Source organism: Ictidomys tridecemlineatus, unplaced genomic scaffold (assembly GCF_052094955.1).
Source record: "Ictidomys tridecemlineatus isolate mIctTri1 unplaced genomic scaffold, mIctTri1.hap1 Scaffold_52, whole genome shotgun sequence".
NCBI classification, from domain to species: Eukaryota; Metazoa; Chordata; class Mammalia; order Rodentia; family Sciuridae; genus Ictidomys; species Ictidomys tridecemlineatus.
In genome coordinates, this window is record NW_027523416.1 from 2,884,309 (window position 1) to 2,898,802 (window position 14,494).

The 14,494-nt window shown below is 34.6% G+C and overlaps 1 protein-coding gene and 1 long non-coding RNA gene across 11 annotated transcripts in view; one reads left to right on the plus strand and one right to left on the minus strand.

Moving 5' to 3' along the window:
- LOC144373880 (uncharacterized) overlaps positions 1-14,494 on the plus strand; it is a 74,145-nt gene that overhangs the window by 13,025 nt on the left and 46,626 nt on the right. The gene's annotated exons all lie outside the window — the stretch shown is intronic.
- LOC144373879 (transport and Golgi organization protein 1 homolog) overlaps positions 1-14,494 on the minus strand; it is a 168,719-nt gene that overhangs the window by 8,713 nt on the left and 145,512 nt on the right. For 8 of the 10 annotated variants that reach the window (XM_078036845.1, XM_078036852.1, XM_078036851.1 and 5 more), the window contains 12 exons: positions 11,147-11,278; positions 8,867-8,888; positions 7,855-7,943; positions 7,535-7,612; positions 7,337-7,447; positions 6,219-6,290; positions 5,935-6,039; positions 5,177-5,299; positions 4,973-5,078; positions 3,913-3,968; positions 3,734-3,824; positions 3,424-3,562 (listed from right to left, as the gene is read on the minus strand). In XM_078036845.1, coding sequence (XP_077892971.1) covers positions 3,424-3,562; positions 3,734-3,824; positions 3,913-3,968; positions 4,973-5,078; positions 5,177-5,299; positions 5,935-6,039; positions 6,219-6,290; positions 7,337-7,447; positions 7,535-7,612; positions 7,855-7,943; positions 8,867-8,888; positions 11,147-11,278 — 1,124 coding nt within the window. The remainder of the gene's footprint in view (positions 1-3,423; positions 3,563-3,733; positions 3,825-3,912; positions 3,969-4,972; positions 5,079-5,176; positions 5,300-5,934; positions 6,040-6,218; positions 6,291-7,336; positions 7,448-7,534; positions 7,613-7,854; positions 7,944-8,866; positions 8,889-11,146; positions 11,279-14,494) is intronic. The other 2 variants (XM_078036843.1, XM_078036844.1) reach the window with 2 other exon arrangements.

Consider the following 14,494-nt stretch of genomic DNA (forward strand, 5'->3'; position numbering starts at 1 on the left):
AAGATATAATGAGTCTGAACTAAGCCTTCATCAAATTCCTGGGCTTAGAGAAAAAAAGAAGTGTTTGGGGCTACAAATAAAGGGACCCTTAATAAAAGCCCTAGCCTTTGAGTTTAGATTAGAAAGTACTGCACACTTAAGTGATGAACAGGCAAAAAATCCAAAAGGAACAATACTGAAACATTGAAAAGACAAGTCATTTTTGAATTATCTTAATTGCTGACTACGTTTGAAGTGACAATCTTACTCAAGTAACCTCAACACTTTTCTATAAGAAGATAACTTCATCTTAGTCCTCAAATTTCATGTATAATTATCACAACAATGTTAGCCAATCAAAACTGACCAGGCACTCCATAAGACAAAATTCTGTGAGAAAAAATCCCACAGAAAAGGAAAACACCTAATGGGGTTAACCGCACATGTTTCAAAAAAGTAAAGTCAAGATTATGAATTTCAGGTCTGGGAATATAGTTTAGTTGGTAGAGTGCTGCCTTGCATACACAAGGCTCTGAGTTCAAACCCCAGCACCACAAAAGAGGGAAAAAAAAGATTATAAATTTTGTCAAAGGATTAGAAACTATAAAACCAAGAAATAGTTGGGTGTGGTGACCTACACACAGTCAAAGATACTCGGAGGCAGAGGCAGAATGATGAGATTAAAGATAGCTTGGAAAGCAGTAAGACACTAGTCCCTTATGAGAAAGAGCAAGGAGTCTGGGGAGGTAGCTCAATAGTAGAGCACATGGCTCAAGGTCCTGGGTTTGAGCTGTAGTACTGAAATAGGACTGGGGTTGTGGCTCAGTGGTGAAGCACGTGCCCCACATGTGTGGGGCACTGGGATCAGTCCTCAACACCACATAAAATAAATAAAATATTGTGTCGGGCTGGGGATGTGGCTCAAGCAGTAAGGCGCTCGTCTAGCATGTGTGCAGCCCGGGTTCAATCCTCAGCACCACATACAAACAAAGATGTTGTGTCCGCCAAAAACTAAAAAATAAATATTAAAATTATCTTTCTCTCTCTCTTAAAAAATCCTATAAAAAATAAAATAAAATATTATGTCCATCTACAACTAAAATAATATTTTAAACCCTGAACTTTTTAAAATCCTAAACTCAATGAATGATTTTAACAACAGATTTGGGAAGTAAAATAAATCCTACTGCTTTTAAGACAGGTCAGAAGAAAATATCCAGAAGAAGTAAATCCAGAATGTAGGAGGCAGGGGAAATCAAATTCTAATATGCATTACAGAAGAGAGAATGAGGTAAAATCAACATTTAGAAAAAGACTCGAAAATTCAAGAAATGTTTAATGGTCCCAAGCAACATAACTGCAAGAGGAAAAAGTGGGTGGGGTGGGGAAAACTACACCTAGGCACTTCCCAATACAACTGTTAAAAAAAGAGAGAAATGACTACAGGAACTAGGGGAGGGAGATAAGACCAAACAACAATGATAATGGACTCCTTAAAGAAAAAAAATTAAAACAGATGGTAATTAATTGGATATTTTCAAATTGCTAAAACTAAGTAACAGTCAAAATTCAGTAGCCAAAAGAAAGATCCTTTAAAAATGGAAACTGGTTTTAACTCTAATCATGAAGTTCATGTCAACCTAATACAGATTATAAAGGTAGCAATATTTAGTGGATAAAATACTATTCTCTGTTTATCCTTGTACTACTTTGATACACTAATCAAATCTATCATTAAAGGACAATGTTCAAATAGAATGAAAATAATTTCAAATAAGAAACCAACAGTGTAGAATGCAGAACTACAGAAACTTTAAATATGTGTATAAATTGAATGAATGTCTTGTGGAGTTCACGGTATACGAAGTACTAACATACGATGCCACAACAGTTATCTGATTCAGGAGCTACTTAAAGCCCATAAAAACAAGTAATAAACCTATTAATCTATGTCAGGTTTTTATTAAATCCAGAATATATACCAAGGCCTTTAAATTATGAGAAGATGAATAAAATTATAATTATATAATTATAATTCCATTATAATTTATGATTACATCAAGCTTATAGAGGGAATGAGGAAAATAATTAAAAATATTTAAACTATTAAAAAGATACAAGGAAGAAAAAAAGAACAGGTCATTAATTAGAAAGCAAATTCTTCATAAACCACAGGCACATATTGACATGAACAGACTTATATTTTAGAAAGTCCACTCAAGCGGCTATAGAGAAAATTACTAAGAATTTGAAATAAATTATATAAAAATATAAATAATGGAGAATGAAGACAGATGACCTAGGTTAGAAACAGAAAAGATGACACAGGCATGAACTAACATAGTACCTGGGGATGAGTAAAAAGAGTACAAACCACAGATGATGACTGAATGAATTTTGGAGGAGTTGAGGAAAATAGTGCTACAATTTAACTGCATTACAAAGAAAATTAATTGCCATTTAGGTCATTCATATTACTAGTAGGGACAGAGAAAACAAGTGTTCTTTTGAAAAAAAAAGTGATAAAATGAGAAATGTTTCTTTGAAACAGGCCAGGCATTTAGAACTGGCCTGAACAAAAATTTGAGATTCTAAAAAGGTCGCTTGGAGATCACAGAATTTTAGAAAAGTTAATGGAAAGGTTTCAATATTTAATGCATTAATTAGGCAACAGAAGTCAAAATACCTAAAAATAGTTAGGTCTATAAGAAGGTCTGTCTTTGCTTTAACAAGATATATATATATATATATATCTTGTTAATAAATCAGGTGCAAACAAATAAAATCTGACACAAAAAAACTATTTTTAGAGAATTCAAGTATTTTTGTGGATTAAAATCTTCAAATGAACTTCCAAAAAATAACTAGCTCCACACTGAGAAGATTAATATATAAATATATACTACAAACAAGTACTTCTGTAATCATAACTCCTAAAATCCTTGCCACAGTTCAATTTTTAGTGTGAACATCTGAGATATTCAAGTCCAAAACTTGTACCATCAATAAGTAAATATTATTCCTTTTTGAAGTTTTTATTCTACTAAAACATGTCATTCCAAATCACTCAGTATTTTTAAAGGTCCAGAGTTAGAGATACAAGTTCAAAACATTAGAATTACATAACTGATCACAATGAAAGGAAATTAAAATAAATAGTGGGATCATAGAAAGGGTCTAGATCTTTGAGAGGTATTTCCACATCAGTGACTGTTAATACCAGTTTACCACTTCTTGCCTTCATATGAATTTGACAATTGATTACGATGTCCTCACAGCCTTAGTTTATGGTTCCAACTACCTCAGGACTCTTAAGACTGATGATGGAAAGAAAAATGCAACTTATAGGAAACAAAACACAAAGGAAAAAAGACAAATCTCTACTAGATAAAATTATCTGTTAGTTCACACAATGATAACAATAACAAACAATGGAAATCTTACTTTTTTAGTGCCATCTCATTTTGCTGGTAGAGTTCATTTAAAATCTCCACTTTCTGCCTAAGAGTTTTGCATTCCTCTTCCAGTCCAACTTTAGAAGACCGTAGTGAATTGCAGTCATTTTCTAATTTCTTTATTTGGTCTGTAAAGGATAAAACAGCTTATCTCTATATGTGTACAAGGACTTAAGAACTTGTTTGAGGGAGTAGTGCCAAGAAAAGTAAGAAGCATGAAAGCAAAAAGCCATTCTTTATCTTTCCAATAAATTTTTAAGTCTTTCCAACATGGCAATTTCTTCTCAAGAAGAACCCACCTTCTAGATTACATTTTGTGGACATCGAGGCTCTTAGCTTAAGTTGTAAAAGTTTTAGATCCTCTTCAACTACTGATATTGTAGTTTTTGTCTAAAAATTGCAGAAAAGAGAGGTATTCTTAAAAGTGAGGCACAGGAAGAATTCACAGGTACTATGGGACTCTTACAAAGAACTATACCCGAGAGACATCCATCACCTGCTTAATTTGATCTTTGATCTTCTCGTTCCGATCACCTAAAAAACAAAAGACTTTAGCTTTTTCTTTCCTTACTTTTAACTCTATATTCTCCTAACTTCCCTAAACTAAAGAATGATTGTGTTCAAATACTGGAAGAAAAAAATCAATTAAATAATTAAACTGATTAGACTAATGACTTTTAAGAGAATTGCAAGCTTAGATTTAAAAAAAAAAAGAGAGAGGTGAATTTCAGACTGGGGTTGTGGCTCAGTGGTAGAGTGCTCACCTAGCATGTGTGAGGCACTGAGTTTGATCCTCAGCATAAAAATAAATAAAAGTACTGTGTCTGTCTTAAAAAAAAGGTGAATTTCTAGTTTGCACAACTAAAATGTTATCTATGCTATTCTTGTAAGATAAAAGCTTTTCTTCTCTCTCAGATCTATCTTCACCTGGGCAATAAGTGTCTTGTTTAGAAAGATTCAATCCTCTATTTTCTCCCTGAATCTACTACCAGGTGTGGTTTGAAATACTTGCTATGTAAGCAATATCCAACTTGGGAGAAAACATCTGGAAATATTTTCCTCATCAGTAAACACTGTTACACTCCCTCTCTAGCTTTCTGATAGTCTCTAGCCTCTGTTCTCACAGCCTTAGTTTATGGTTCCAACTGCCTCCGGACTGACTGTGGACCTTAAAACCACAGAGCCATAGAGATGATGAGTATCAAAATCAAGTATCATCTGCATAAGTTAAGAAATAAATTTCTCTTACTGTACAATGTTCAATACTTAGAGGTATAGGATGTGACTATTGTAGCTGCAGTGTACTTACTAGTTTTCAATGGGATAGAAAAAGTCAGTGTTCTTCACATGCCTATTGCTACATTATACCCCAACAACCCACCTCTGCCAATGCAACAGACATATCTATAGATCCAGTGATATGTGTCTACAACCCTGAAGCTTAAGAAGAAATTCAGCCAGCTGAAAAGTGGCATCTGTATACTTAATTAAAGACAGGAAAGCAAAAAAGGATTCAACCTCCCTGAGACTGATCTTACCTGCTAACTCTCCATTGGTTAATTCATCTGACTCATCTCGACTTTGATCCTCAGATTCAGATTCACATTGTAACCGATTCAACTGTGTGATGTGATTAGTCAAAGCCTAGAAAAGAAGCAAAAGGTTGGAAGACTCTCGATTTTAATTCAGAAGATTTCAGGAGAATTCATGAGATGAAACATATATTTGGAGTATAAATTTACATTAATAGTATCATCTTTTTGACTAAGAGCTACTTGTAAATCTTTCTGGGTCTTCTCAAATGATTTCATTTGTTCACTGAGCTCAGCGTGTGATGTACTCCAGTCTTTTACTTCCTGCTGCAACTGAAAAGTCAAAACACATGAATTCCTATGGGTTAGGGAGGGGTTTCTGCACTGGATATATCAGGACTTAGACAAAGAAATAGAGAGCCATACTCCTTGGTGGACTGCCTCAATCGAGGGGGTTGAGTCCTTGGTTAAGGAAGAGGGCAGAGTGGCCCCAACTCTCACAGCTGCAGTAAGAACATCAGAGCTATCAGGAAGTTGACCCTGTTTATTGCATTCCCCAGAAAATTGCTGCCAATTCAAATAATTTATCTCCAGCAGGAATGGCTGGGCATATATGACTGTCTCCTAAATTTAGATTCCTTATCATGTAATCTTCCCTTGGCCGGTGAATCAGTAACTATTCAAAAGAGGATCATAAAATACTTAATTTTCTGGTTTAAAAAGTTTCTTTGAGGCTATGCAAGTTAATAACTGATTGACATTTGATAAGAAAAGCAATAATCCAAAAATCCAAAACAGATGGAGACCATATATATGCACTCAAATTGGGGAGCATTGTTTAAACTTTGCATATCTAGAAAAGGTCCTACATGAATATTCCTTACCTCAGAAACAGATCCAAGAAAGATACAAGATAATGAAATTCACTTCTCTAGTTTACATTATGTATGACATCAAATTTTCTTTACCTGCTCTTTCTCCTTCTTAAGCATGGTATTTTCTTTCTGAAGCTGACAGCATTTCAACTTCACCTTCTCTTCACGAAGCTTAGCTTCATTAAGGAGAATTTGAAGCTAATGAAAAACACTACAGTTAGTGAATTAATTCCAAAGAAGAAACAAAGTTATACTTTCCCAAACAAGACATCATATAGTTCTCATTTTTTGCACATTTTAGCACACCTCAAATTTTTGGTCCGCAACAAAACTAAGATGTAGTATTAATATCCGTTAGCAATAGTTGGCAGCTTTACCTCTGAAAGTTCAGAAGTATTTACTGAAATGACATCTTTAAGCTTCTCTATAGATTTCTTATTTTCCATTATCTGCCAGGTGAAAACAGAACACAAAATATGCATTAGGATTTCAGTAGAAATACTGATATATATATGTGTGTGTGTGTGTGTGTGTACACATACATATATATACTAAAAAAGATAAACACAACAAAATTTTTGTCAAGCCATCCCATTACATTTCAGGTAAATGCAGGGAATCCAGCTTTGGACTAAGCAAAAAATCAAGAACTGAAAGAGATGAGGGAAAATGAAGTCATAAATATTTCATGGCATCCACAACCTTACTGTTTATGAGATAACCATAAAAAAAGTTCAAAGTATAGAAAATCATAATGCAATAAGTAAATGTTTTAAAGCATAGAAAATTAACTAATTAATTACTGTTTCAAGTAAACCAGTTCAAATTAGTAATTTTTTTCTAGTGATAGAGAAAAAAATTTCCCAAGATCATTTTTAAAATTTTCTTATCTGAAGTAAAAAATGATAAAATTTAAGGAAGAATAGACTAATCTCACATACAGAAGAATTCCAAAAAAATTATAAAGATACTTGCTCCTTAAGGAAGTGGACATAAATCTGCAATCTTTGTTTGCAATGCCTGGGATTGAATCCTGAGCCTCATGCATGCTAGGCTAGTGCTCTACCATGAGCTGCATCCTGAGCTTGTAACTCTTCATACTTTAACTGTGGGCTGTGCATGGTAACTTCCAAAGAATACAATATGAAAAGGATTGGAAAGAATTTTTACAGTGGAGAAATCTGATAAATACTACCTCAGCTAGGTGATCAAGCTTACTTGGGTGTAGGATATTTCAGAACACACTCTCTACCATCTTTTGCAACTTTTATGTAATTACAGAAACTTATAGAAATTGAAAATGAAATATGTAAGTAAAAATGTTTTAAGTTGTTGTATCAGTACTTAAAAGTTCCACAAAATGGGCAGAAGTGGGTTCAACTTCCTTGACTCCTAATCTTACTTTAGTTAACAGCTGGACTAAGTTCAACCTAACCAATTTTACAAAATATTTGAAAAGCCAAATTGCAGTAATACTTAGCAGCAAAACTCTTACCAAGTCCTGATTCTTAGCTTTCTGTTCTCTCTCAGATTCTAACATAACATGAAGACTTTTAGCTCTCTCATCCAGAAGTTCTTTAGCTTTTTCAAGAAGCTTCATTTTATCCTGGAAAAAAAAGGTGTCAAGATTACTCACTCATTACATTTACTTTTGAGTTTAGAATGTAATTCCCCCCAAAGAAGGGATTTTTACCTTATAATTAGTTGCTTCATCAGAAAGAATCATATTTTGTTTCATGGTCTCTTGGACCTGTTTCTTTGATTCCTTCATCTATGTAAATAAAGCATTCAGAATTAAGATTCACAAATTAAAGTGCTACCATACAAGTTACTTCCAGACAAGTGACCCTTTCCAGAAAAAAGCAGTACTTAATACATATGACTGTTTAGAATTTGGATGATTTGTAAGAAATAATGAAACAAAAATTTTAAAATATGATTTTTAAATTAAAACAGGTAGGAATGATTCAAGCTAGAACAAAGGGAGAAAGAAACAAAAAAAAATAATTATACCTTCTGTTCATAATTTGACAATTTCTGCATTAGTTCTTCATTTTCTTTCATGAAATTGTTCACCTTTTTGGAAATTTGCTGTTCATTGACTAAAAGGGGGAAATACACAAGATTATTACAATCACTAAATGAAATTCAATTACTCAATCTACTAAAAGCAAAGACATGTTATATGGTACTATGAGGAAATACTTCTTAGCATAACTATTATGCTTTTAAAAAGCAATCTATGCTTATTAGCAATAAGAGTATAAAAATTATTAAAATTTAAGAAAAATATAAGAACAATGATATTTTGCTGGGTTCAGTGGTGCACACCTGTAATCCCAGTGGCTCAGGAGGCTGAGCTAGAAGGATCCCAAGTTCAAAGCCAGCCTCAGCAAGAGTGAGACACTAAGCAACTAAGTGAGACTTGGTCTCTAAATATAGGGGGTTGGCGATGTGGCTCAGTAGAGTGCCCCAGAGTTCAATCCCAGGAACCCCTCCCATTCAAAATGATATTTCAATTTAAGCTTATTTCACAGATGGGAAATACAGTAAAGTGTTGTAGTTTGATATTCCCCCCTTCTCAAAACACTTTCTTTTCCGAAAATGGAATCATTTAATTCTTTGCAAAGAAAAACAGAAATGAAAACATACTGATTCACATTACCATTCTTCAAATTATCTACTCAATTACATAATGCATGATTAAATCATTAGCATAGAAATACTCTTCAAATGTAATACATCTGCATTACATCAATATTCAAAGTTAATCTGCCCCAAATTAAAACTTATCATCATCTCCCTATCCACAATTTGTTCCTCCTCTTTATCTCCTATCTCAGAGTTGGAACCATCATCATCTTCTCTATTATCCATACTAGCAACCTAGGAATAGTAAAATTTTCAGGAGGTAAAAAAGATAATAGACATTAAAAGTCACTGAATCTACTTCTAATATACATAAAACACACATCAAACACCAATACAAAGGGTTATTACAAGTTTAAGAAACCTAAAAATTTACCTTGATATACTCTATCTTTTACCTAGAAGAGAGAAAAAAGATTAAATTTGATGTCAAACATCTGCTCAATAGAAACAGCATTCCTAAAATAACAGTCAGAATCATAACCAAGTGAGAATTTAATAACATTCTGGTTCAGGATAATAATTTATAGGATTAAAAATAAGTAAAGGTTAACAAGCCTTTTAAATTTAATTGGTAGTGATATTTCATAAATAGCCTCTGACATAAAAACACTAAGATATGTACCTTATTTCACAGTAAAGATGTGTGTGTGTGTGTGTGTGTGTGTGTGTGTGTGTGTGTATACTCAAAATCATTTACTTGACAATTCTAAATAACCAGGATAAAGTCTAGAAACAATGACTATTCAAAAGAAATCTGAGGAAACAATATTAAAGGCATAATCTTTGTACTAAGATATGCCATTTTCACTCACCAGAAAACATCTTAGAACTCCAATTTAAATTTGGCTATTGGCTGAATTTAGAAACTAAGAGGCTACATCATCTTATTTCTGTAAATCACTAAATATATAGCAAGAAATCTGAAAGGAAAGACTGCTAGAAGAAAATGCACAAGCAATAAGAGAAATGACAATTAACATATTCTGGAAAGGACAAAAACAATCGTTTCCAAAAAACAGCAATAAACTACCTGAAAATAAAACCTAAGCAGAAATTTTTTTAAAACATCACTAAATTTCTTTGTAACTTAGCATATTACTTGTCCTTTCAAATGTTATAAATGGTGATGGGATACCCAGATGTGTCCACGGATCATCCATGGGATCTTCGTAATAGGAAATTGCATTCAGAAAACTCCAACACAGAAATAAATGAACATTTCTTTAATGTCATAGCCTTGCTAACCTTTTACTCAAAATGACAACAGAGGAAAATGGGAAGTAGCATAAAAGCAGTCATCTAAGGTAGGGACTAAAGTTCCAAAGTCAAATGCTGAAACTGAGGAGCAACAAGCTAGGAACCACATCCCACATAACCTAGTGAAAAGAGAAACAGGTACCAGGGTTCTTGAAATGAAAGAAACAAGAGAGAGAAATATAAAATGTTTTCATGTTTTTCCCTTCTCTTTATCCTTCTATTTCCTTTTTACTTTTAGCTGAGAAAAAGTTCAATGAGATTAGAAAATTCCTCACAGGAATCCAGGCAAACGATTCTTCTATTTAAGAAGGGAATACTTTTTAAGAGATTTTACACTCAATTGTACAAGGAGAGGAAACTTATCTTAACAATGATATGTCTGAAATAATTAAGAAATCAGAAAAAGAACACTCAGATTTGAAAAGATTTGTATCCAATGCTTTTGGCCTCTTTAACTGTTAGGCTTTTCATATGCAAAGTCCATTTACCTAAAATAATTTTCTTCCAATTATGTTAAATAACTATGAAACAGAATGACCTACAGTACAAACATAAGTATGTATAAGCGCATATATATATATATATATACACACACACACACACACACTTATACATATATGTACACACATACACAGAGATAGACTAATTCTGCTCAGAAAAAAAAAAAAACCTTAATGAACAAAACATTTAATGGATTTTTGGACAACACATAATCTATACTTCCAAATAAAAAGGTATTTTCTGTACATATGATCAAATCATAAAATCTGGGAAAAATTTATATAAAAGACTGGAAAAATTATCTCATCTCCTTTTTCTCATTTTACTGTATTTCTTTGCAGCATTTCCCCCTGTTTGTATGTTTATATTAACATACAGTTCATCAACATTTAAATCTTAGTTTCTGCTTTTTTTCCCACTTCACATTTAATTGTGAGCATTTTCTGTACCTCAAAGCTTTGAAATAAATAAATCTGCCTGCTATTCCACTAATCGAACATACAATAACCCCTAAATGAATTATGTTGTGCTAAGTCTTCAATCTAATACACTGTTCCATTGAAAAACATTACCAAAATCTTCAAAGCATAGTTATTTCTTTAAGATAGATTATTAGACATATATGCTACATAAAAGGATATTTATCTAACCTATCCCATCTTTTATCCCACTTTTAAGACTTCTGATACATATGAAACTACTGGTCAGGATGGCTGTAAGAATTACCAGTTCTACCAACTGCACCCACACTAAATTATTTTATAATGTTAGTTTGACTTAAACCACTATTTTGTGTTTTAGCAACTGAAAAAGAAAAAGAAAGGGGGGGGGCAGTGACTATATAAAATAATCCTTGTGCTTATGTGCTAAGGTATAAGTAAGTTAATTTACTCACAAGAGCAGTTCTCCAAAAGAAAATGACAAAGGATACAATCCCAAAGAAAACAGTGAATACTACAGGCTTCCATGGTAGTCCATAAAAATCAGGCCCAGGCTGAGTATCATCATCAGGCAATGTAGTAAACAGCTTAAACAGACAAATTAGAAGAAATGGGAAACCTTAAATTTATAACAAAACAGTCACAAAGAATCATGGCAATTCTAAACCAACCTCCTCATCAGAAATCCACCTCCTCAATATTTTCCAATAGCTTCTACAAGAGAGAGAATACTGGCAGTCTCATATTTTTTGTTCGCTTCCAGTGTTTTCAAGTATAATGAATCTAAATACTTTTTAAAAATATTTATTTATGTATCTTTAGTTTTAGGGTGGACACATTGTTTTGTTTTTATATGGTTCTGAGGATCGAACCCAGTGCCTCATGTATGCTAGGCAAGCGCTCTACTGAACCACAACCCCAGCCCGAATCTAAATACTTTAAATTGAGCATACATTTCCAGTTTGTAACAGGCCCTATATCATCACATTATCTAACACCTGGCTAGAATCCCTCTGTATCATTCTTTTCTCTTAGATAACCTGGTTTTTATAATTTAAAAAATTCATTTAAGACAAAACTTAAATATATGAAAGAACTAATTAATTTTATGGCAACAAATAAAAACAATGACGATATATGTATAAGATTTTAAATCTTACTTCCATTCCACTCTTATATACAGATACGTGACATGTAATTTCAGACAACTCTTGAAAACTGGCTTAGATAAACTTCTCTGAATTTAACATCTTTCTATAAAATTCAGAGCCTAATTTTAAATGGTTGCTCAAAGGCAGTGCAGTAAACACATGCCTACTCTTCCCTGTTTTCACCGCCCTCTACACGTAATATGAGATAACTGTCACTTGGGCCCAATTCCCCAGCAGTCTCCTTAGGGAAAAGACCTGTAGTAACATTAGCTGTTTGGATTGTTGGCTGCATTTCAGAACATACCATGAGGTTGTCACCTCTATTCCGTCAAAAAAAAAAGTGCAAGTGGGGAAAGCTCAAGTACACTCTCACCGGCCTTGCTTAACCATACAGTCACGTCCTGCCTGCCTTGGGCCTGACACACTCCATTTCTCTGTCGCCATGACAGTCAGTGCACCCACTCCGCCAGAACTCAGCCACCCGACAGGGGTCCCAGGAGCTCTGGGTCCCCCAGGGAAACAGTGACAGAAGGCACAGTGGCAGGTACTGAGTCCATGGTGTAGGGACAGCTGAGTGGAAGCGACGCTTCCCTGCAGAACAGCACAGGACCCTCTCTTTCACCGTTTCCTACTTCAGTAGGACCCAGCGCAGGGGGCGGGTACTGGGAGTGAACTTTGCCTTCCTCCACCACAGGTGCTTTCCGCCCAAGGCACGTGAAACCCGTCATCAGAGGAAGCCCCTGGGTGGACTGCAGTGAGCAGACAGAGGATGCCGAGGGGCGTGGCTGGGAGCGGGAAGAACCAACTGCGGAGCCCGGCGGGGGACAGCGCCAGTAGAGCCAAGCGGAAGAGTCCAAATGAAAGGACTCCAGAAGGAAAGAGGCTCACCTGTCCCCGGAACTGGGAGAGGACCGGAGATTTAGAAGGCCCTGGAGGAAGCCAGGGAACTAGCAGAAGGGGATTATAGGCAGAGACTAGGAAAAAGGAGAAAGTCAGGCCTCCCAGCCCCTCCCAGAGCAAAACCCTTTTGTCAACGTGTTGAGACACCAGGTACCTACCTGCCCCAAAAGTGCAGACAGAAGAGGAGAAGCTTCTTCTGCTCCCTTCTAAAAGACTACTGCTCGGACTGGGCTTTTCTTCCCTGCTCACTCTAGTCTTGTTACTTTCTCCAATTGTGGATGACACTCTTTTTAAAAAGCCTTACCCTAAGGAATCATGTCATTATCACCCCAAGGCGGTGGCTTCATTTCTGGATGCCAAATTTTAGGGTTGCATGACTTGTGGAAAAGAACAGAATCATGAATAGCCAGAAAAGCACGTGCTAAAAATTGAAGAAACTGGGGACATTTAACTTGGGGAGGAAATGAACATCTGTGGATCTTTAAAAATCTGTCGTCAAGTTGAATATAGTCAATTCAAAAGAACAAGAATAAGCAGGAAAGCACTGAAAAAGAAGAGCAATGAAGGGTACAGGGAGGGCAGACTATATAATTAATTCATGTACCCTCGTCCAAGCCCAGGAATACATAGAGATTGTGGGACAGAATAGAGAATCCAGAAACAGAACCAACTGGACATTTGGGGTACAATAAAAGTTAGTTTGGGGAAAATAGACTTTCTAATAAGTAGCGTTACCACATGGAAAATTATAAAATTGGATTTTTCTCTACTTATTCAAAAGATAAACTAAAAATGGATAAGAAACATGAATGTAAAAATAGAAAATAAACAAGTACTAGAAAATATTAAGTGAAATTTTCTATGTATTATGAGTGGGCAAAACCTGCCTCATTGAAAAAATCTTTCCTGGCTGTATCTAAATCTGCTACACACACACACACACACACACACACACACACACACACACACGCAGTTTGACAATGACAAAGTGAGAAAAAATATTTGCAACATATTATTGTCCAAAGAATCATGTTCCTGAAATATAAAGAACATTATAAATAAAATGGCCAGCAAACCTATACAAAAATGGGCTGAAGAAATAAACAGATCTCAGGAAAAGAAATGCAAATAGCTATAACATATGGAAACATGCTCTGCTTATCTCATAATGAACAAAATACAAATTAAACCACACCAAGACACCATTTCTCACTTGCATTGGCAGGATCCAAACGTTTGACAACATACTCAGTAGGTGAGAGAATGTGGGGGAATACAAATTCTCAGACACTGCTAATAAGTATACAAAATGATACAACCCTTATGAATGAGATTTGGCAACATCTCCCAAAACTGCTTATATATTTACCTATTAACTCAACAATCCCACTTTTTTTTTAACTTTTTCAGTGCTGGGGAAGGGTATCTTGGGCAAGTGCTCTACTGCTGAGCTATATAGTCCACCAGCCCTAACTTCTAAAGATACTGGGAATACAACAACAAATGTTTAAAACTTGTATTTACAAAACTATGTTATTCAAGCATTAATTATAACAATACAAGATGGTCACAAAAGGCTGAAACAACCGTCATCAATGAAAGTTGTTGAATAAACCAAAGAAGAAAGAAAATAATTTTAAATACTGCTAAGAGCTGGTTTCCAGAATACATTTTTTAAAAATGAAGTAGAGAAAAATATTTATAGAATACTATTTGTATCTTAGAAAGTGAAAAAAGATGATATTCTTATAG